General features: G+C 42.2%; 2 protein-coding genes and 1 pseudogene across 4 annotated transcripts in view; 1 reads left to right on the forward strand and 2 right to left on the reverse strand.

The window, feature by feature from the left end:
* The window catches only part of LOC120300114 (snake venom serine protease 2-like), a 326,022-nt gene that overhangs the window by 196,371 nt on the left and 106,877 nt on the right, over positions 1–22,774 (reverse strand). The gene's annotated exons all lie outside the window — the stretch shown is intronic.
* Positions 1,618–11,366, reverse strand: LOC120300051 (thrombin-like enzyme stejnobin). Its single transcript, XM_039325549.1, is given in 6 exon segments — positions 1,618–1,791; positions 2,047–2,186; positions 4,835–4,864; positions 4,867–5,078; positions 6,188–6,312; positions 11,361–11,366. Coding segments are annotated over 6 exon segments (687 nt in total).
* Positions 15,640–21,567, forward strand: LOC120300131 (annotated as a pseudogene).

Raw genomic sequence — 22,774 nt, forward strand, 5'->3', positions numbered from 1 at the left:
GTTGATTGGGTGGGACTACTGGGGAACCCCTTAAAACCTTGAATGGGAGAGCTTGGACCCCAAGTCCTGTCTAGCATGCCTACAACCATTTTCTCTTAATAAAGGATTCCTGTTGGAAGAATTATTCCAAGAGTTCTGTCTTCTTAAGATGCAAAGTGGGGTGGGTCCTTACAGTTTCCTTGTTTTGTTAAGTTCCATCTTTAATTCTCTATTCTCAATTTTGTATCCATTTATCTGTTTTATCTGCTCCTTCTCTGTTGTTGTTTTCTGGGAATTATTTTTGTTGTTGTACAGTTAACTTGGAAATAGATTGGTTTATATTTTCAAAGTTATTTCGGAATTCTTTGTGGTTTAAAATCATTGTTATTTGAATTAGTTGCAGTATACTATATATCTCCTCCTGTGGAGTATTTATGTTTTCTTGATATATTCTTTCTACATGTCTTTGATCCATGATGGCCAAGAATTTGAGTTTTTAACTTCTTTTATTTTCTCTGCAAATAGCTTTAGAGTCCCGATTAAATAGATATCCATATTCCAAATCGTTCAAAAAATATTTTTGTTGAAATTTATACTTCTCTCAATAGGTGTCAGCATCTATTTGTTTTTCAATTTTCAAAATGAACAATTATCTTTAGAATGAGAGTCTTAATCATTCAACAATTTTACATTTATTCAGATTTGAATTTTAAATTTCAGGTTTTATATTTGTTTCACTTCCATATATTTTGATTCTCCATAAAAAGATTAATTTGCCACTTCAGTAAGTATAAGGGTGGGGCGGAAGTCCCCCTCCTTCCCTTTCGGAGGAATTTTGTTTCTTGGGGATCTTTTCCAGGAATTTAAATATAGAATAGAAAAGAGAAGATCAAATTCCTCACTCAGTTTCAAGCACACAAAACCGGAAGTCCAGATCAGAGCTTTTTCAACTTTTAAGCCCAGTTGTTCAAATGCTGCCATTTAACAGGCCATTCGTTTGCAAAACCAAAGGATCAGAAAACGAGCAATGATTTATATGATTCTATTGCTGTGGATACCTGAGAATTTACATGAAAACATGATTCTCAAAAGATTCTATTTAGTGATTGGGAAGTGGGGTTAATCTGGGATCCTTTTTAGGCAACAGTGGGACCCGGGTATATGGATATGTTTATGGGGTGACTGCACGACTCCATATGAGTGTATTGTAAATGCCACAGAAGTACCAATAGAAGAGAATATTCTAACACTGATGATGTTACCTAGCTGGATAATGAAACGTTTGCAAGAAGTGAAGCTCAGAGAGCATCAAGGACCCCACTGTCCCAGAAGGGGACAGAAATGGAAAGATGTTCAGAGGTTAAAATATTTGGAATGGTCCATTTTAGAATCAGAAAATTTTTCACCTCAACCTAAAACAGGCGTCCATTTTACTGAGATTGTTTTATACTGAAATTAAAAGGGACATGACCCCTGCAGCACTATTTTGAGCATTTCTTACTCCAAAGGCAGTCCTATTTGAGTCTAGAAAAAGCTTACTGCCTGGAAATATATTCCAATGTAGTTGGATATGGTTAGGGATATAGATGAGATGTAGTAATATGTTACATTTTCTCCTCGTAACTTTTTCAAAAGTTTTCACGGGGGGCAATTCACAGTTTTATTTCCTGCAATAATGCTCTGGATCCAGACAAGATGATCAAAGACCTTGGTGTAGAGGCCAGGCTTACGCGGTTGGGCACAAGGATTGGGTCCCCAAAATACAATGTCCTGGACTTGTCCATTACAGATGAGAGGTCCCCCAGAGTCAGCCTGTTGAGAAAAATCAAACATGAAACATTACTACCGTATCTATGAATGGGAAGTGAAGCAAACAATTCCCTCCCATCGTCCATTCACATATAGCCCCCAATGTTTCATTTCGATGTTCCCCAATCCAGAATCCTTATAGAAGAATTTAACTCCTTTCTATGTTTATACAAAATGCCTTCAAGGCTAGATTTCTATCATAGCTTTGAAATTTGGCATCATTTCTTTAGGAGTCTGTCTTAAAATGGATCATCTTACGTGACATGTATCTTTGTCTCCTTGCAGGATATCTGCACACAATATTGTGCTTATCACTGTCTGCCATGGATAAGCTGCTCGACACACCACATGATCAAGTATGTTAATGTTAGCACAATGAGGGACATCGGGATAAGTCTCTGAAAAAAATAAAAAATAGGCAAAATTCTACCTTTCACAATTTACCACCTAGATGCATAGAGCTATAATTTCCATTATCTCCAACCAGTGGAGCTGATCTCATTGCCTGGAATTGGAAGTGTTGTCTTTCAAAGCCATTCAAAGGGACTCCTGGGAAAAACAGATTTACTTAAATGTTTTTTTCTCAAGATATTAATAAGTATTCCATCAGCTGATGGACATTTGAAGGCTTCTCAAATTTCTCTGGCACTCTATGCAAAGATTTCCTTGTTGGAAAAGTGGGGCTTTTGCTAGTTCAAAAGTCACAGAACTGATCTCGCATCCCCTGGAGATGACCTAGAACGGGGGTCTCCAAACTTGGCAACTTTAAGACTTGTGAACTTCCACTCTCAAAATTCCTCAGCCAGCATACTGAAACTTCCATATCTGAAGATGAAGGAATTGCATAGGTTTGTATTGTGTACAAAAAATCAGGAATCTTGTCCAAAATCTCCCTTGGGGAGGACAGATGAGGTGGAAATAAATCTAAGGAAACAAAGGAAAAATGTCATCTGAATCAGACAAAGAAGGGCCAGAGAATATGGAATAAACCCCAATCCCAGCTAATCAACAAATCAAGAACCTTTGAGGATTAAAAGGGGACCTAAAGCTCACCCACTCCTTGAGTCATCTTTGGATCCACAACATAGGAGTTTCTGTCCCTCTAGCTGGTCCCTGGCAGCCTAAATGAGAAGGATGTGTCTAAATATGGATGGGTGCATGTGTGGGTATGAGAAAGAACAAATTTACATCACAAGCAGTAAGGGTTTGCTGTTACTTTAAATTCACTTGGTCTCCATGTATTCCAAAAAACCTGTGGTGCCTCAGTGATTAGTTGAAAATTATTTGTGTGAATCCTTAATTATTTCCCAGCTCTTGACCAAGCCTGTGTGACTTGGCCTACACCTATTTGGTAGAAACCTAGGTACAAAACAAGGTGGGCTTGATCTACCTACCTTGGCAGGCTTGAATGTGTGGATGACCATAAGCCAAAGCTGAGAGTGCACGTAACACTTCCATGGCCTTATTAGCAATAGCAATAGCACTTAGACCAGCGGTTCTCAACCTGTGGGTCGCGACCCCATTAGGGGTCGAACAACCATTTCACGGGGGTCGCCAAACAACGCAGTCTGCCATTCCCCCCCCCTTTTCCTTAGCTGTGCTACTCCCTCTTATTCTATTGGCTTTTGTAAGCCAATAGAATAGACTCTATTCAAGAGACTCTATTCTTTTGGTGTTTGAATAGACTCTCTTGAAAAGAATCTAATTCTATTGCTTTCAAAAGCCAATAGGAATTGTCCAGGCTGTCTCTGCCTGCTGAGCCCACCAAAAGTCCCAATCTGCAAATGGTGCTGCAAGTTGTCTGCAGCTAAAGTGAGCTTTCTGGACATTTCCACCCCTCCCTGCTGAGCAATTACTAAATGTAAGAAAAAGAGGGCCAGGGGTGGGAGGTGGGAGGCCGGCAGGTGCAGGGAGGGTTGCTGGCGCACATGGGGCCCGGCGGGTGCCTTACCTCCCTTGGGCTGGGCCAGCTGGTGGCCCAGCCAGTGGTCACCCTGCGCCCTCGCTGCCACGTGCCATGGCCGCCCAGGAGCGCCTGGGCCTGCCTGCTGCCGCACCAAACGTGTGGAGGCCAAGGTAAGGCTAGCGGGGCAGCGGTGGACACAGGGAGAGTTGCTGGTACGCGTGGGGCCCAGCGGGTGGCTTACCTCCCTTGGTCTGGGTCAGCTGGTGGTCGGCCTGCGCCGTCGCTGCCGCTTGCCAGCTATGCCTTTGCCAGCGCGGGGGCGGCACCATGCATGCGCGGCGCTCCCGGGCCAAGGCAGTTTCTGGGCGACGGCCTGCGTGCATCCTCCTCCTACCCTGCTCGCAGGGAAATACAGGTAGTCCTCGACTTACGACCACATTGTTGGGGGTTGCGGCATTAGGAAGGTTGAGAACCACTGACTTAGACCTATATACTGCACTCTCTGGGTGATTTACAATATCTGCATATTGCCCCTAACAATCTGAGTCCTCCTTTTATCAATCTCAAAAGGATGGAAGACTGAGTCAACCTTGAGTCCCATCAGGATCAAATTCCAGGCTGGGAGCAGAGATAGCCTGCAATACTGCATTCTAACCACTGCACCACCAGGATTTCAAAGGAAGAAGTCCTCTGCAACGACCCATAGAGATTTTATATCCATCCAAGGATAGACCACGTTTTTGAGTTCATATTTGGTATTTTGAGAGCAAGTGGTTAATATCCTCTGAAAACATCCTCCGCAGGAGACTTCTCCATGGCAAAACACAAAACACCCCATTATTAAAGGTAATGAAGCCAGGAGAGACTGCCATGCTAATGGGACTTTTCTGATTCCCAACAGCACTGATATAAATAAACCTGATCCTATAGGGTTTTTTTTCAGCTATACAGCATGCCAGTTACTTACTGATTTCTTTTATTCCAAGGACCTTGTGGGTGTGGAAAGGATGAAGAAATGGAACCTTAGGGAATCCCATTGTCCATCCACATTCCAATATTCATTGGTGACAAAGTGGGACCCTAGACCTAGTTGATGTTACATCAAAAGTTGGGTCTGAGTGTATAGACAGAGATCCCTACCTTGAGGAGATGTGATTGTGCCCCATCCCACACTGAGCCCACACTGGGAGGGTTGGAAGGCAAGCTGAGAGGCGCAATTTGTGCAGTCTTCCTAACAGGTCTGTCTAGCCTGATCAACATGATGTTCTTGTCCCATTTAGTAAAGTTTTTGCTACAGCGAAAAAAGTACTTCTCCTTTGGGTATCTTCTCTGCTCATTGTCAAATTGCACACTTTGTTTATGCATTCCAAGGTATATGTAGATACTGCCACAAGAAAAACAAAAAGAGGTTAACAACAACAACTTAAAGTAAACTCTATATTACTTTGGATGGTCCTTGACCTCATTTTGGCTCTCAAGCAGGATTGTTAGCGCCTGAAACCTGGAAGAGTTACAGTCAATGTCCTAGAGATCTGGGTTCATTCAAGAAATTTATTCAAGGTGATTGAATAAGCTATTTCTATTGTTTATGTAAAATCTTGAAGCGTGAATTCACCTGTGTGCTGTTTAGCACTCAGAAAGCTCAGCATATAATATGAATCCATCTTTTTCTTGACTTGGATGTGTATTGTGTGAATGTTGCACTTATAAATTCTAGATGACTGTGTTAAAGATAGAACCTATGTGGTTACGGTACTAATGTTATGATTTTGTATTGCACACATGCTCTCTCAACCCAGCCTATCTCAAAGGATGGTGGGATAGATAAAGACGAACACAAAATCTGGATGGTGTCCACTCTGCTCTTCTTTAGAAGAGGTATTAAGGTGTAGTGCCTCAGCCAGGCCTTTGATAAGGGAGAGAGAAGCCTCTCACTTCATCATCTTTTTATCTTTTATGTTTTACTGATTTTTTTAAAAAAATATTTTCTTATGGCAAACCCCCAGAGTGAGGCAGCATATGGTTACTATTTTCTGGTTAGTTGTGCAGTCAGTCAGATATTTAGACTGAATTTGGCATTTTTATCCACCTATCAAGTCCTTCCCAAGGACCTGGGGTAGGTAAATTGTGTGGTTCCATGGTATTAAATGGATTGTCACAGGATGTTCCAAGTAAAGTTCCCTTTTGCAATTGACTGTGGTGATTTTGTCAATGCTGATGGTATTCAGGTAATTTCAGAATTTCTTATTCTTGTTATTATTATATTCCAGAAAAAGAAAAGATATGAATACTGTGGTGAAGAAGATGGAAATTCAACCATAAATATAAACAGCATTGCTCAAAATATGATTGTGAGGAGCAATAACAGTAACAGCAGAACACTCATTCAAAATGCACAGAGAAGTCATTAAAAACTAGCAGAAACATTATAAAAAAATCTGGATATCTAAACACGATCTCCCTCAACCCTTCCACATTCTGTAATTTTCTCACATGTCGCAGTGTGCAGCAGTGAGCACCCATTCCTGATTGATCAAAGTCCCACTGTAGTGAAATCTGCTAGATTTATACAAGACTACAAGGGAACGATATATATAAAACACACAAACACACACACACTTTTGAGAAAGGGCATCTGTTGTGTCCTGGGCCTGCTGAATGACTCAGCAGGCTCAGGAGGCTGCAGAAGGCCTGGGCAGACCATGTGGTTGCCTGGGATCAGACAGGCTATCTCAAGCCTTGTGAGCATGTGCAAGGTGGGAAACTAGCCTTGCATTGATAGGCTGATGCTGTCCCTGCAAAAAGGGAGTATAAAAGGGCCAGCACTATTTTGTTTGCTGTTCTGTTCTGTTTATGATCTCAATAAAGAAGTTGTGTTTTGTTGCTCCTGCCTTGCTTTGATGTCTCTGATTCTAAAATAGAACATTGGCAACGAAGATGGGATTGGCTGCAAGAAGAACATAGGGGAAGCTAGGCTGACTTACCAGAGGAGGCCTGAAGTGCTGGGAAGTTTGGCGTCCAGAGGAAGTGATTGCCTGCCTATATGAGAACGCTGGAGGTGAGCTCGGCTTCGTGGGACCTCTTCTCATACCTTGCAGCAAGAGACATCAAAGAGGCTTCAGGTTGTAATGATGTCAAAGTTAGGCCATCTATTGGAATTTGATACTTCTCACCCTGAGCGCTGGAGCTCCTATGTGGCTCGAGTAGAGAATTACTTTCGAGTAAACAAGATCCAAGAAGATGGCCTTAAAGCTGCTACATTGCTGTGTGTCTGTGAGCAAGAGACTTTCGATATTGCAGAGAATCTTGTAGCCCCAGCACCACTGGAATCAATTTTGTATGCTGACTTAAAGAGGATGCTGTGAGAGCAGTTCGAACCCAAGCTCTCAGTAATTTCATGGAGGCACACCTTTGAGCAGAGGGATCAGAAGCCTGGTGAGTCTGCTGCAGACTTTGTTGCCGCCTTAAGACAAGGAGCTAGGCCTTGTGCATTCAAGGATCTAGAAGAGAGGCTCCAGATCATTTAGTTTGTGGGCTTCAGGGTTGTGAGCTGCAACAGAAACTTTTGGCAAAAGAAGACATGTCATTCCAAGATGTGTTAAGAGAGATTGCAGCTGAAGAAGCAGTGGGCGGAGCGGTGAAGGCCTTGAGGCTTGCCAAGAACCCCCCAACGCCTAGTACCATCCACCAAGAGGTCGCTCGGGACTTCCAGTTCCAGTTTGTGGCATCCCTAGTTGTATGGGGAGACTCGTCTCCTCATTGGCTAGCTTTCCCTCCACCGGTCGACTCTTATATGGGTCGAAAGTCACCCTGGAGGGTGTGACTTCCGTCAAGGAGGCTTTTGCTTGGCTGTGGAGGAGCAGCAGCTCCTCCAGCTGTCCAGGTGATCTCTGAGGGCCGACTGAGAAGAAGATCGGCCAGTAAAATGGCCGATCACCCTGCTGCTTCAAACCACAAGTCAAATAACATCTAAGCTGTAAGAACCCCCATGGTGAATCCGGGTGAGACTTTTCCTTGCTACTCTGTCTATTTTATTTTGCTTTTTGTACCTGTAAGAGCCTTGTTGGAATCATTTCCCTGGCTTGAGAAAGCAGCTTTTATGTGTTTGGGAAGGAAGGTGTTTTAAAAGACTATATCTTATTTCTATATTTTTTGGGATACAAAAAACTTTTTTTCGTAAGAACTGTACTATCATCTGGTTTTGGAAGATTATTTTTTCTTTCACACTATACTTTTAAAGATAGAAACAAGGAAATGGTGTCTGGAAAATATTTTTTTTCTTAACCTACTGAGGACTTCTAGTGGTGAAAACTTAATACTACAATTTCTGGTTACTTCTTGGAGTGAGACCAGATCTGATCTTCAAGGGTTTTTTTGAAAAAAGATAAGCTGTGCAGCTGTGGGAATTGTGGGGGTGGATACTGACTAATTTTCATCAAATACAGCCTTCACAAAAAAGAAAAAGAAAAAAGAGATTTTTTCTAACCACTATTAAAATGGAGAAACCGTACTCACAATTAAACTATAATCTTATATTGGAAAAGATATATGAGGCCACTGCAGAAATTTGTGCCATATTGAAAGAACCTATTACAGAACTAAGATCCAGAAATCTCACTTCAAATATTCAAACGGATGTTCAAACTATATCTGACTATTTTACAAATCAAAGCATACTAGAAGAGGAATTAACAGAGATAAAAGAGGAACTCATCCTACCTTACAATTCTCTCATTGGTAACTTTGAGGAACAGAAGAAGCAAAGACTGAGATTTGAAACTACAAAGCAACGACACTTTAAGGAGGAGAGAAACAGACGCTTGATGCAAAGGATGGGATCCCTATTCTTTCAAAGGCCACTGCAAGCAATAAAAATAAATCTACTGGCTGAAAGGGAAGTGTGTTTATGGAAACCTGCCTGGCACAGAAAAAAAGCCAGAATTAGACTGAAAAGAGAAATTTAAAATTGTGTAATGGATTAAAGGGCAACATTGGATTTATGGACTGTTTTAAGGATTAAGATTTAGAATTAGAAGCAAGAAAATGTATACATATATATGTCTTTTAAAATACTAAAAATGTGAATCATATATATATATATATATATATATGTATATGTATATGTATATGTATATGTATATGTATATATATATATATATATATATATATATATATATATATATATATATTTAGGTTTTGCTAACAAAGAATAAAGAGAGAATGGTATAGCTATTTCGGGTTCCTTTAACCCTCATCAGCCAAACTTACTCTTCTGAAATTCGAACCTGGGCTATCTGCATGTTAGGCAGATGTTATAACCTCTAAGCCATGGGTTCTCTAACTAATTGGGTCCGGTGACGAGATCGAGGAGCCGAGTGCAGACTTTGGCTTGCCTATAAAAATGACTCTCTCACCCTGGCAGCCCAACCCTGATGATGCCGGCAGGTGACGGCGAAAGCTTGGCGTTTTTAAATTAAACTTTTATAGTTTTAATTCATACCTTGGTGTTCATTTTATTTTAGATATGAATATTCCCAGGGTTCATATTTTTAACATTATTAACTATATATATATATATATATATATATATATATATATATATATATATGCGTGATTATTAGAATAGAGATTTTAAACAGATTAAGAATGTATTGGATTTGTGTATTTATGTAGCGTTTGGGAATGATAGATTTAATTTGATGAAAATCATTATGTATTGGAATTGAAAAAATGATGACTGTTTAGATTTGGATGGTTTCAATAATTAATGGAGTGTTTTAAATTAGTAGGAGGGCCTTTTTGTATGACAACAAAGACATGATAAGGCATGATAAGTAATTGGAGAAAATTTGAATTTTGTCTAATGAATTTGAATGAGTTAAGATTTAATATTATCTTGTTATTTTAAAGAGATGGATTGATTGTGGGATTACATATGTATAGGGGTTGATTAATATTTTATTGTTATCAGGATATCTATTGTGTAGTGGAAGAGGAAACAAATGAGATTGGTGATAAAATGAGGGATGTGAGAGATTAAGAATTAGAATTGATAATTTGTTGTTTTAAAGTTAAACTATGGTTATTGTAAACTGATAAAGTTAAAAAACAGGTTTAGCAGTAATAGAAACTTAAAATAGAAATGGAATATTTTAAATGTATTAAGTTATTTGAGGGAAATAGAGAGGGGATAGTGAAATGTATTGAGTTGTTTATATATGTCTTTATTTTTCAATGTATGACCACCCAAACACCACGGTGGGCCTTGAGTACTTTTCTTAAGAATTTAAAAAACCAATAAAATGTGTTTAAAAAAGAGAGGTTGCTCGGGAGGATTCCGAAGAGGAGCCAGAGATGGAGGTAGACAGGCTTCAGCAGCAAGCAGGAAGAAGGCCTCAGGAAGGTAGACAGCAGACAACCTCAGTCCCTCGGTGTTTCAGGTGTGGAGGTCGCCACAAGTGCTCTGACTGACAGTTCCGCTCCGCTATCTGCCGGGCATGTGGCAGGCAAGGCCACATTGCCTCCATCTGTTTGGGTCGCCAGAAGCAACGGTCTCCAGAAGAATTGCCTCTGAAAGGTACCAAGGTCCCCAGCCAAAACAGGGTGGGCTTCTGCGCATCCCGTAGGGCCGTTTTCAAAACCGGGGTTCATAGCTACTTAAATCGAAGCTTCACATTGACGTGAAGTTGGAAGGGGTTCCCTTGTCGAGGGAGTTGGACACAGGGTGAGCTCTATCGATCATTTCCTTAGACACTTTTAATATGATTTGCAGCAGAAGTGGCCTTCAAATTTAATCCTTACTGACTTCCAGAATTCCAGAGTCAGCATGAAGGGGGAGGCCACATTCAAGATGCAGCGTAGGAGTTTTGAAGGGCTGCTAGAAGTGGTGGTAGTTGGGGGTGATCGCACGAGTCTTATTGGACTCGATTGGTTCAAGGCCCTTGGGATTCAAGTGACTGGACTTCACAATCTGCAAATGTCAGGCCTTGCAGAAGTTTGCAAGGAGTTTGCTGATGTGTTCATTTCAGAGCTTGGCTCGTACAAGGGGCCTCTTGTTGCTTTACGTTTAGACCCAGCCATCACACCCATCAGGATCAAGCCCCGAAGGGTGCCTTTTGCCCTAAAGAACAAAATAGATGCAGAGCTGGACAAGCTGCTCCAGCAGGGCATCTTAGAACCTATGGACTCTAGTCCATGGGAAACCCCTATAGTCACGCCACTGAAGGCCAATGGAGAAGTCCGAATTTGTGCAGACTATAAATGTACACTAAATAAGGCATTGCAGCAGCATGCCTACCCGATGCCTGTGGTGAGCCACATTCTGGCCTCACTCAAGGGGGGCAAATCTTTGCAAAGCTTGATTTGGCTCAGGCCTATCAACAGCTACCTGTTGATGAGGCAACGGCTGAGGCCCAAACAATTGTGATGCACCGGAGAGCCTTTAAGGTAAAAAGGCTGCAGTTTGGGGTTAATGTGGCCACTGGAATATTCCAGAGTGTGATGGAGCGAACGCTCCATGGTATCCTGGGATCTGTCCCATCTTTGATGATGTCCTCATTGCTGGAGAGTCATCTGTGAACTTAGCTGAAAGGCTGAGGGCTGTCTTGTTGCGTTTCCGCCAAGCAGGGCTGAAGCTGAAGCAAGACAAATGTAAGATTGAAGTTACCTCCATTGAATTTCTGGGGTTCCATATTGATGCTGAAGGCATCCACCCTGCTGAATCCAAGCTCAAAGCAATTCAGCAGGCCCCAAGTCCCAAGTCCAAAAGCGAACTTCAGGCTTTTCTAGGACTGTTAAACTTTTACCATGCATTTCTACCTCACAAGGCCGCAGTGGCTGAGCTGTTACACTGGCTCTTGGATAAACAGGCTCCTTGGCAGTGGACACAAGTCCATGAAAAGAGCTTTTCAGAGGTCAAAGCCTTGTTTTCCTCAAATGCTGTATTAGCTCATTTCAATGAGAAATTCCCTGTATGCATAGCCTGTGATGCATCTCCTTACGGGGTTGGGGCTGTGCTGAGCCACCTCAAGGCTGATGGGACACAAGTCCTTGTGGCCTACTACTCCACTCTCTCATCTGCAGAGTGTAATTACGCGCAGATTGACAGAGAAGCCTTGGCAATAGTGGCTGGCATAAAGAAATTCCATGATTTCTTATATGGCCATTTCACATCTACATAGACCATAAGCCTCTGCTGAGTTTGTTTACAACAAACAAACAAACCCCTCATATAATATCCCCTAGAATGCTGAGATGGTCAATTTTCCTGTCAGCATATGACTATACTCTGGTCCACAAACCAGGTAAAGAAATGGGCCATGCAGATGGCCTAAGCAGATTACCTCTACAGCAGGTAGAGGCAGATCCTGCTCCTGCTCTGCACATTCTCTCCATTCAGGAATTGAATCTCCCCTCAATGCTAGGAATGTGGCTGCAGAAACTGCCACTGATCACACGGTTACACGCGTGCTGACATGGGTGTTGTCAGGATGGCCTGACACGTGTCCTGGTAAAGAATTCCAGAGTTTCTGGCAAAGAAAACACGAGCTTTCCACCTTCAAGGAGTGTATCCTATGGGGTAGCAGGTGGATTAATTTTGCAAGTCCTGTCTAATGTAAGGACCCACCCCACTTTGCATCTTAAGAAGACAGAACTCTTGGAATAATTCTTCCAACAGGCATCCTTTATTAAGAGAAAATGGTTGCAGGCATTCTAGACAGGACTTGGGGTCCAAGCTCTCCCATTCAACGTTTTAAGGGGTTCCCCAGTAGTCCCACCAATCACCCCCTTCTTCCAGCGACAGTCTTAGGCATTACACTCCCACCACCTTTTCCTTACTGCTGGCTGGATGGAGTCTTCAGAGAGAACTACATGAAGGTAATAGCCTGTAAGGACCCACCCGACTTTGCATCTTAAGAAGACAGAACTCGTGGAATAATTCTTCCAACAGGAATCCTTTATTAAGAGAAAATGGTTGCAGGAGTTCTAGACAGGACTTGGGGTCCAAGCTCTCCCATTCAAGGTTTTAAGGGGTTCCCCAGTAGTCCCACGCAATCACCCCCCTCTTCCAGCGACGGTTTCAGGCATTACAATTCCATCCCCTTTTCCTTTCTGCTGGCTGGATGGAGACTTCAAAGAAAACTACATGAAAGGTAACAGCTTCATTCTTATGGTTAGCTCTTTTGGCAATACACACAATCAGTTCCTTTCAAGTGTACCGAAGGAAGTGAGGGCCATAAAGCCCCTTTGTTCACCCCCTTCCCTTCATTGTATGGCAGAATCCAGAGAAGGCAGAAATGGGATTTTTTATAATTGATAACTAGAGATGAAATATAATTGGATTCTGACATCCTGCCCACTTAAAAAAAAACATCCACCTGAAAGAAAACAAAACAGGTATAAAAGTTAGTCAGGCTTGTTAGGGTATTCTGTGTGAAACTTCTTCAATAGCTTCGGGGCTCTGACATGACATTTATGGACCCACTCGTTTTGTGAGGGAGGGAGGTGTTTCCAGGCAACTAGGTACTGAGTCGCTCCATGATATCTCCTAGAGTCAAGGATTTCCTTTATTTCGAAGTGTTGTTCGCCCTCTACCATGATTGGAGGTGGTGGTGGGGATTTTTGGCCGTAGAGGTGACTGACGCTCTCTTTTCAGCAAGCTGCAATGAAAAATTGGGTGTATTTGCCTGAGATTTTTGGGTAATTCTAATTCTACTGTTACTGGGTTTATGATTCTTTTAATTGGAAAAGCTCCTATATATTTTGGTCCAAGTTTTTTACAGGGCTGTAGGGACTTTAGGTATTTTGTAGATAAGTACACCATTTCTCTTATAATGAATGGTGTAGGCTCAACACTTTTTTTATCGGCTTGTGCTTTGTATGCCTGCCTAGCTTCATCTAGTGCTTTTCTAACTATTTGCCAGGTGTCTTGTAATTGTTCCATCCATTCTTTCAATGATGGGATCGTTGGTTTGTTTGGGGTTAATTCTGGCATGGGGTTGAAATTTTGACCATTGGCTATTTGAAAAGGAGTGAAGCCTGTGCTGGAGTGGACTGCATTATTGTAGGCAACTTCTGCAAAAGGGAGTAAGTCCGTCCAATCACTTTGTTGGAAATTCAAAAAACATCTCAAATATTGCTCAAGTACTGAATGACAACGTTCCGTTTGTCCATCTCCTTGTGGATGATGGCTAGATGTCAGTCCCTGAGTGGTCCCTAAGAGGGATAAAAATTCCTTCCAAAATGCAGATGTAAATTGCACTCCCCTATCAGAGATCATGCATTGGGGTGCCCCGTGCAATCTGTAAATGTGCTGGATGAAAAGTTTTGCTAAGGCCTTTGTAATGGGAATCTTTTGGCAAGGGATAAAGTGCACCTGTTTCGAAAAAAAGTCCGTGACTGTCCAGACAACAGTATTCCCATTGCTTTCTGGCAATTCCACTATAAAATCCATGACTATTTCCCTCCAGGGGGCTGAGGGATTTGCCACTGGTTGTAATAGTCCTGGCGATTTCCCTTGCAACCTCTTTGCAGACGCACATTTTGGGCAGCTGGCAACATAACTTTCTATGTCCTTTTTTATGGATGGCCACCAAAATTGCCATTTAATTAAGTGTAAAGTTTTTACAAATCCAAAATGCCCTGCTGATTTTGTGTCATGGCAAAGCTGCATGAAAGTGACTCTTTGGATTGTTGGTATATATAACTTTTCCCCTACCCAAGGCAACCCATCTCTCATTGTGCAAAGATTTTTGTTTTTCTGGAACCATTCGTCTGTTTCCAACTTTTTCTGAATTCAATTCCAGTTTGGCTGTCCAGTTGTGGTTTTAATTTAGGTTGGGTTCTTGTGGTTACTGGTGCTGCCAGTTGTGACTCTGCCATTATTGGTTTAGAGTCTGTGGTTCCTGCGCTGTTATATTGGGGCATGCGAGATGGTGCCCAATCTAATACTGCTCTGACCTTCTCTGGGTCCATTTCAATGCCCTGGGGGGATATGAGATAACCTAGGTAGTCTATCCTTTCCTGGTGGAATTCGCATTTTGAGAGTTTGGCATATAGGTGGGTGGCTCGCAGCTTCTTCAAAACTGCTCTGACAAGGTTGACATGTTCGTCTTTTGTTTCAGTGAAGATAAGAATGTCGTCCAAGTAAACAAGGACCCCCTTAAACAGGTGCTCCCTTAGAACGTCATTGATTAATTGCATAAAGACTGCAGGGTCCCTTGTAATCCAAATGGCAAGACTTTGAATTGATAGCACCCCCTGGGGCAGTTAAATGCAGTCTTCCATTCGTCCCCTTCCTTAATTCTCACACGATAGTACGCTTCCCTTAGATCTAGTTTAGAAAATTTTTTCCCTTTCGAGAGGTTTGACAGCATGTCTTTCATGAGGGGCAGAGGGTATAGGATGCTTTCATTGATTGTATTCAGGCCCTATAATCCACACATAAGTGTAAAGAGCCATCCTTCTTCTCTCTAAAAAGGACCGGGGCAGCCACTTTAGGCTTGGCTGGCTCAATGAATCCCCTCTCTAGGTTTTTTTTAATGAATCTTTCCATTTCCTCCTTCTCCTTTGGGCTCATGGAGTATAATCTGGGCTTTGGGAGTTTTGCCCCAGGCTTGAATTCAATGGTACAGTCTGTGAGTCGGTGGGGGGGGAGCTCATTCGCCCTCTCCTCACTGAAAACTTCAGCAAGGTCTCTGTATTCCTCTGGTATTTCTGTTAATCTTTTTTCCTTTCCTATGGAGGCTTTTTCTATTCTTGATTCTGGTAGCCTCCCTTGGGGTTTTAAGTCCACAGAGTCCCCCTTTGGGAATTTGATTTCTGTCATCCTCCAATTTACCCAGGGGTTCCATTTTTTCAACCATTCCATCCCTAGGATCATTGGCCATTCCATGCCTGGGGTCACCACAAACGTTATGTCCTCCTCATGTTTGCCCAGGGAGAGGTGTATTGGTAGAGTGGCTAGGGTAGCTGGCACCCCCCCTGCTATGGATCCATCTAACTGGCCAAATGAGATTGGTTGTTCCAGTCTCCTCAATGGAATCCCCAGATTCCCCACTAGTGTTGGGCTAATGAGGCAGCGGGTGAAGCCAGGGTCTATTAAGGCTTTCACCTTCACGGCTTCGGGCATGGGGGGAATTAATATAGTCACTGTCTTGAGGATCGGTGCGATGTGTCCACTTACCAGGGGTTCGCCCTCCAAGCTGTCATCTGAGGTGTCCACCAGGCCTGTGGTGTAGGCTGGAGTTGTTTCCCCCCAATGAGCAGAAGTGGGGGGTTCCGCAATTTCCATCATTCTCATGGAAGTTTCTTTTGGCTTAGCTGAAGACTTTCCGGATTCGCTGATTGGGGATCTGTCTGGTTTGTGCTGGGGGGCTTTGGAGCGGCATTCTACAGCTCGATGCCCTTCTCTTCCACACTTGAAACACCCCATTTGCTTCTTGGCTGTAGCCGATGATTTCACTGGTTCGTGTGTCAACTCAGGAGGGGAGCGGCTCCATTGTTTTCCTCAGCGGTGTCTCTTCAATATGTCGATCTCTACTTCCTCTGCCAAGATGTACCATTCCTCAAGTTGGTGTGGGTCCCCTCGGGGCAGGTACCAACGGCGGATATCTTAGAATGGATTGGTGCCTCCATTGTTGGTGGTGGTGTCTTCTGTCCAGATCGCCATCTGTGGTTTGGTAGGGGGTGCGGACTACTGGATCAGCAGATGTCCCCGGAGTTGCAGGTTCCACTTCCCCCTCTGTGTCTCTCCCTTTGAGGCTCCAGGAGCTGAGGCGGCCGTAGGGCTCAGGATTCTCCTCTACTAGGGAGCTGAAAGTTCTCTTCATCAGGTCAATAGCTTTCTCTAGGATCCAGTCCGAGTACGGTGCCCAGCTTTCTCCCTCTTCACTTGCGTGCAGGGATTTCTCCATCTCCTGCTTCCATTCTGGTTGCTTGGCCCCCCGTCTCAGGGTCACCTTTCTTGATTCCTTTCCCCACTCACTTTTCTTTCCAACGCCCATTGACCAGCGAGGCTTGTGGTCCCATGTCTCCACCACTTGTTTTCCTGAGGAATCTGACCTCTCGGATCCCGCCATCTGGCAAGGTTCCAGTCGGGGCAGCGGCTCTCTTTCCGGGGAGTTTTTCCCCTTTCTTGCTCCATTGTCTGACATGGTATTTTTTTACAAAATCCCCCGGCAAGGGTCTCCCTTCCTGATGGATTAATTTTGCAAGTCCTGTCTAATGTAAAGACCCACCCCACTTTGCATCTTAAGAAGACAGAACTCTTGGAATAATTCTTCAAACAGGCATCCTTTATTAAGAGAAAATGGTTGCAGGCGTTCTAGACAGGACTTGGGGTCCAAACTCTCCCATTCAAGGTTTTAAGGGGTTCCCCAGTAGCCCTACCCAATCACCCCCTTCTTCCAGCGACAGTCTCAGGCATTACACTCCCACCCCCTTTTCCTTACTGCCGACTGGATGGAGACTTCAGAGAGAACTACATGAAGGGAATAGCCCCATTGTTATGTTTAGTCCTTTTGGTGATATACACATCCAGTTCCTTTGAAGTGTACTGAAGGAAGTGAGGGCCATAAAGCCCCTTTGTTCACCCCCTTCCCTTCATCATATGACAGAATCCAGAGAAGGCAGCAATGGTATTTTCTATAGTTGATAACTAGAGATGAAATATAATTGGATTCTGACAGGAGAAGTACTTTTTTCGCTGTCGCAATAACATTACAGATGGGACAAGGACATCATGTTGATCAGGCTGGACAGTCCTGTTAACAACAATACACACATCGCGTCTCTCAGCTTGCCTTCCAGCCCTCCCAGTGTGGGCTCAGTTTGCCGTGTTATGGGATGGGGCACAACCACATCTCCTCAACGTAGGGATCTCTGTCTATACTCTCAGACCCCAGCTTTTGATGTAACATCAACTAGCTCTCAGGTCCCACTATGTCACCCATGAATATTGGAACGTGGATGGACAATGGGATTATCTAAGATTCCATTTCTTCATCAGTTCCACACCCACAAGATCCTTGGAATAAAAGAAAAAAGTAAGGGACTGACTGGCATGCTGTATAGATTAAAAAAAAACCCTATAGGATCAGGTTTATTTATAGCAGTGCTGTTGCGAATCAGAAAAGTACCATTAGCATGGCAGTCTTGCCTGGCTACATTACCTTTAATAATGCGGTGTTTTGTGAATGGTCATGGCCATTTTGGAAATGGAGAAGTCGCCCACAGAGGTTTTCAGAGTATATAATAATAATAATCAGAATCTGAAACTACTCTGATTTTAATTTTAATAGTAGTAAAGTTGGAAGGGACCTTGGAGGTCATCTAGTCCAACCCCCTGCTCGGGCAGGAAACCCTACACCATTTTGTACAAGTGGCTGTCCAGTCTCTTCTTAAAAACTTCCAGTGTTGGAGCATTTACTGCTTCTGGAGGCATATTTAACACTTGCTCTCAAAATACCAAATATGAACTCAAAAACATGGTCTATCCTTGGATAGATATAAAATCTCTGTGGATAATTTGCAAAAGATGTCTTCCTTTTAAGCCCTGGTGGTGCAGTGGTTAGAATGCAGTATTGCAGGCTATCTCTGCTCCTAGCCTGGAATTCGATCCTGACGAGGCTCAAGGTTGACTCAACGTTCCATCCTTTTGAGGTTGATAAAAGGAGGACTCAGATTGTTAGGGGCAATATGCAGATATTGTAAATCACCCAGAGAGTGTGCAGTATATAGGTCTAAGTGCTATTGCTATTGCTAGTAAGGTCATGCACTCTCAGCTTTGGCTTATGGTCATCCACACATTCAAGCCTGTCAAGGGAGGTTGATGTTGTAAGCTCACCTTGTTTTCTACCTAGGTTTCTACCAAGTAGGTGTAGCTAGAGCAGACAAGTCACACAGCCTTGGTCAAGAGCTGAAAAATAATTAAGGATTCACACAAATAATTTTCAACTAACCACTGAGGCACCACAGTTTTTTTGGAATACATGGAGACCCAGTGAATTTAAACTTTACTGCTTGCAATGCAAATTTGCTCTTTCTCATACACACACATACACCCATTCATGTTTAGCACATCCTTCTCAATTAGGTTGCCAGGCACCAAATAGAGGGACAGAAATTCCTAAGTTGTGGATCCAAAGATGACTCGAGGAGTGGGTGACCCCTTTTTATCCTCAAAAGTTCTTGATTTGTTGATTAGCTGGGATTGGGGTTTATTCCACATTCTCAGGCTCAGCTTTGTCTGATTCAGATGACATTTTTCCTTTGTTTCCTTAGATCCACCAGATGGATCCGTAGCTGGCTGACCAACCGTACTCAGCGTGTGGTTCTCAATGGAACTGCATCTATATGGAGGGAAGTGTGTAGTGGGGTGCCCCAGGGCTCTGTTCTGGGCCCAGTGCTCTTCAACATCTTCATCAACGATTTGGACGAAGGGATAGATGGGGAACTCATCAAATTTGCAGACGACACCAAGCTGGCAGGAATAGCCAACACTCCAGAAGACAGGCTTAAGATACAGAAGGATCTGGACAGACTTGAACACTGGGCACTAACTAACAAAATGAAATTCAATGGTGAAAAAAGCAAGGTTCTACATTTAGGCAAGAAAAACCAAATGCACAAGTACAGCATAGGTGGCACCATGCTCAATAGTAGTAACTGTGAGAGGGACCTCGGAGTCCTAGTAGACAATCACTAAATATGAGCCAGCAGTGTGCTGCAGCTGCCAAAAAGGCCAACACAGTGCTAGGCTGCATTAACAGAGGGATAGAATCAAGATCACGTGAAGTATTAATACCACTTTACAATGCCTTGGTAAGGCCACACTTGGAATACTGCATCCAGTTTTGGTCACCACGATGTAAAAAAGATGTTGAGACTCTAGAAAGAGTACAGAGAAGAGCAACAAAGATGATTAGGGGACTGGAGGCTAAAACATATAAGGAACGGTTGCTGAATTGGGTATGTCTAGTTTAACGAAGAGAAGGACAAGGGGGGACATGATAGCAGTATTCCAATATCTCAGGGGCTGCCACAAAGAAGAGGGAATCAAGCTATTTTCCAAAGCACCTGAAGGTAGGACAAGAAGCAATGGGTGGAAACTAATCAAGGAGAGAAGCAACCTAGAACTAAGGAGAAACTTCCTGACAGTGAGAACAATTAATCAGTGGAACAGCTTGCCTCCAGAAGCAGTAAATGCTCCAACACTGGCAGTTTTTAAGAAGAGACTGGACAGCCATTTGTCCGAAATGGTGTAGGGTTTCCTGCCTAAGCAGGGAGGGAGTTGGACTAGATGACCTCCAAGGTCCTTTCCAACTTTACTATTATTATTATTATTATTATTATTATTATTATTATTATTATTATTATTATTTATTTCCATCTCATCTGTCCTCCCCAAAAGATCTTTTAGACAAGATTCCTGGCTTTTTGTTCTTGTACATAATACAAACTTATGGGTCTGCTTCATCTTCAGATATGGAAGTTTCAGTATGCTGGCTGAGGAATTTTGGGAGTGGAAGTTCACAAGTCTTAAAGTTGCCAAGTTTGGAGACCCCCGTTCTAGGTCATCTCCAGGGGATGCGATATCAGTTCTATGAACTAGCAAAAGAACCACTTTTCCAACAAGGCAATCTTTGCGTAGAGTGCCAGAGAAATTTGAGAAGCCTTCAAATGTCCATCAGCTGATTTAAGACCTATGACAAAAAAGATCTTGTGCAAACATAAAAGTAAATCTGATTTTCCTTGTCCCTTTGAACAGCTTTGGAAGACAATACTTCCTATTCCAGGCAATGAGATCAGCTCCGTTGGTTGGAGACAATGGAAATTATAGCTCTATGCATCTAGGTGGTAAATTGTGAAAAGTAGAATTTTGCCTATTTTTTATTTTTTTCAGTGACTTATCCTGATGTCCCTCATTGTGCTAACATTAACATACTCAATTATGAGGTGTGTCAAGCAGCTCACAGAGGGTTGCCAGCAACAAGCAGAACATTGTGTGCAGGTATCCTGGAAGTAGGCAAAGATTCATGTAAGGTAAGATGATCCATTTTAAGACAGACTCCTAAAGAAATGATGCTAATTTTCAATGCTATGACAGAGACCTAACCTTGAAGGCATCTTTTAGAAACATACAAAGTTATGGCTTTTGCTAACTCAAGTGCCTTCTAGGTGTCTAGATTTCCAGACTTCCCAATACTGGTGATTCTGGTGGGGGAAACTCAAGGAGTTAATTTCTTCTACAAAGATCCTAGATTGGGGAACATTGAAGTGAAATATTGGGGGCTATATGTGAATGGACAATGGGAGGGAATTGTTTGTTCTACTTTCCATTCATAGATACTGTAGTAATGTTTCATGTTTGATTTTTCTCACCAGTGTGACTCTGGGGAACCCCTCATCTGTAATGGACAATTCCAGGGCATTGTATCTTGGGGGGCGCATCCTTGTGCCCAACTGCATAAGCCTTCCCTCTAAATCAAGGTCTTAGATTATACTGACTGGATCCAGAGCATTATTTCAGGAAATACAGATGCAACTTGCCCCTTTGTAAACTTTTGAAAAGGGGGAGAAAATGTAACATATTACTACATCACTTCTATATCCCTAACCATATCCAACTACATTGGAATATATTCCCAGGCAGTAAGCTTTTTTTTAGACTCAAATAGGACTGCCTTTGGAGTAAGAAATGCTCAAAATAGTGCTGCAAGGATCATGTCCCATTTAATTTCAGCATAAAATAATCTCAGTAAAATGGAGGCCTGTTTTAGGGTGAGGTGCAAAATTTTCTGACTCTAAAATGGACCATTCCAAATATTTTAACCTCTGAATATCTTTCCATTTCTGTCCACTTCTGGGACAGTGGGGTCTTTGATGCTCTCTGAGCTTCTCTTCTTGCAGACGTTTCATTACCCAGCTAGGTAACATCATCAGTGCTAGAATATTCTCTTCTATTGGTACTTCTTACAATACGCTCATATGGAGTCATGCAGTCACCTCACCAACATATCCATATACCCGGGTCCCACTGTTGTCTAAAAAGGATCCCAGATTAACTTCCACTTCCCAATAACTAAATAGAATCTTTTGAGAATCATGTTTTCATGTAAATTCTCAGGTATCCACAGCAATAAAATCGTATAAATAATTGCTTCTTTTTTTGATCCTTTGGTTTTTGCAAACGAATGGCCTGTTAAATGGCAGCATTTGTACAACTGGGCTTAAAAGCTCTGAAAAGTCTGATATGGACTTCCAGTTTTGTGTGCTTGAAACTGAGTGAGGAATTTGATCTTCTCTTTTCTATTCTATATTTAATTTCCTGGAAAAGATCCCCAAGAAGCAAAATACCTCCGAAAGGAAAGGAGGGGGATTTCTGCCCCACCCTTATACTAAGGGAAGTGGCAAATTAATCTTTTTATGGAGGATCAAAATATATGGAAGTGAAACAAATATAAAACCTGAAATTTAAAACTCAAATCTGAATAAATCTAAAATTGTTGAATGGTTAAGACTCTTATTCTAATGATTTTGAAAATTGAAAAATAAATAGATGCTGACACGTAGTGGTGGATGAAGACTATGAGAGCTGTGGCTTTAATATAAGACTTGGAAAAACCTGGGAAAAGCTAATCTGTGTTTCTGACCTTCAAAGCTGTGACAAAAAGGAGAGACAATAATCTGGGCTGTAAACAAAGAGAATTATAAATTTCAGGGGAAAAAAATATTTTTTGAACTATTTGGATTACAAATACTGCATCTATTTAATCGGGACTCTAAAGCTGTTTGCGGAGAAAAGAAAAGAAGAGAAAAACTCAAATTCTTGGCCATCATGGATCAGAGACATGTAGAAAGAACATATCAAGAAAACATAAATACTCCATAAGTGGAGATATATAGTATACTGCAAATAATTCAAACAACAATGATTTTAAACCACAAAGAAATCCAAAATAACTTTGAAAATACAGTATAAATCAATCTATTTCCAAGTTAACTCTACAACAAAAAAATTCCCAGAAAAAACAACAGCAGAAAAGGAGCAGATAAAACAGATAAATGGATACCAAATTG

The sequence above is a fragment of the Crotalus tigris genome, unplaced genomic scaffold (genome assembly GCF_016545835.1).
Source record: "Crotalus tigris isolate CLP2741 ecotype Arizona unplaced genomic scaffold, ASM1654583v1 scf7180000024338.4412243, whole genome shotgun sequence".
NCBI lineage: Eukaryota > Metazoa > Chordata > Lepidosauria > Squamata > Viperidae > Crotalus > Crotalus tigris.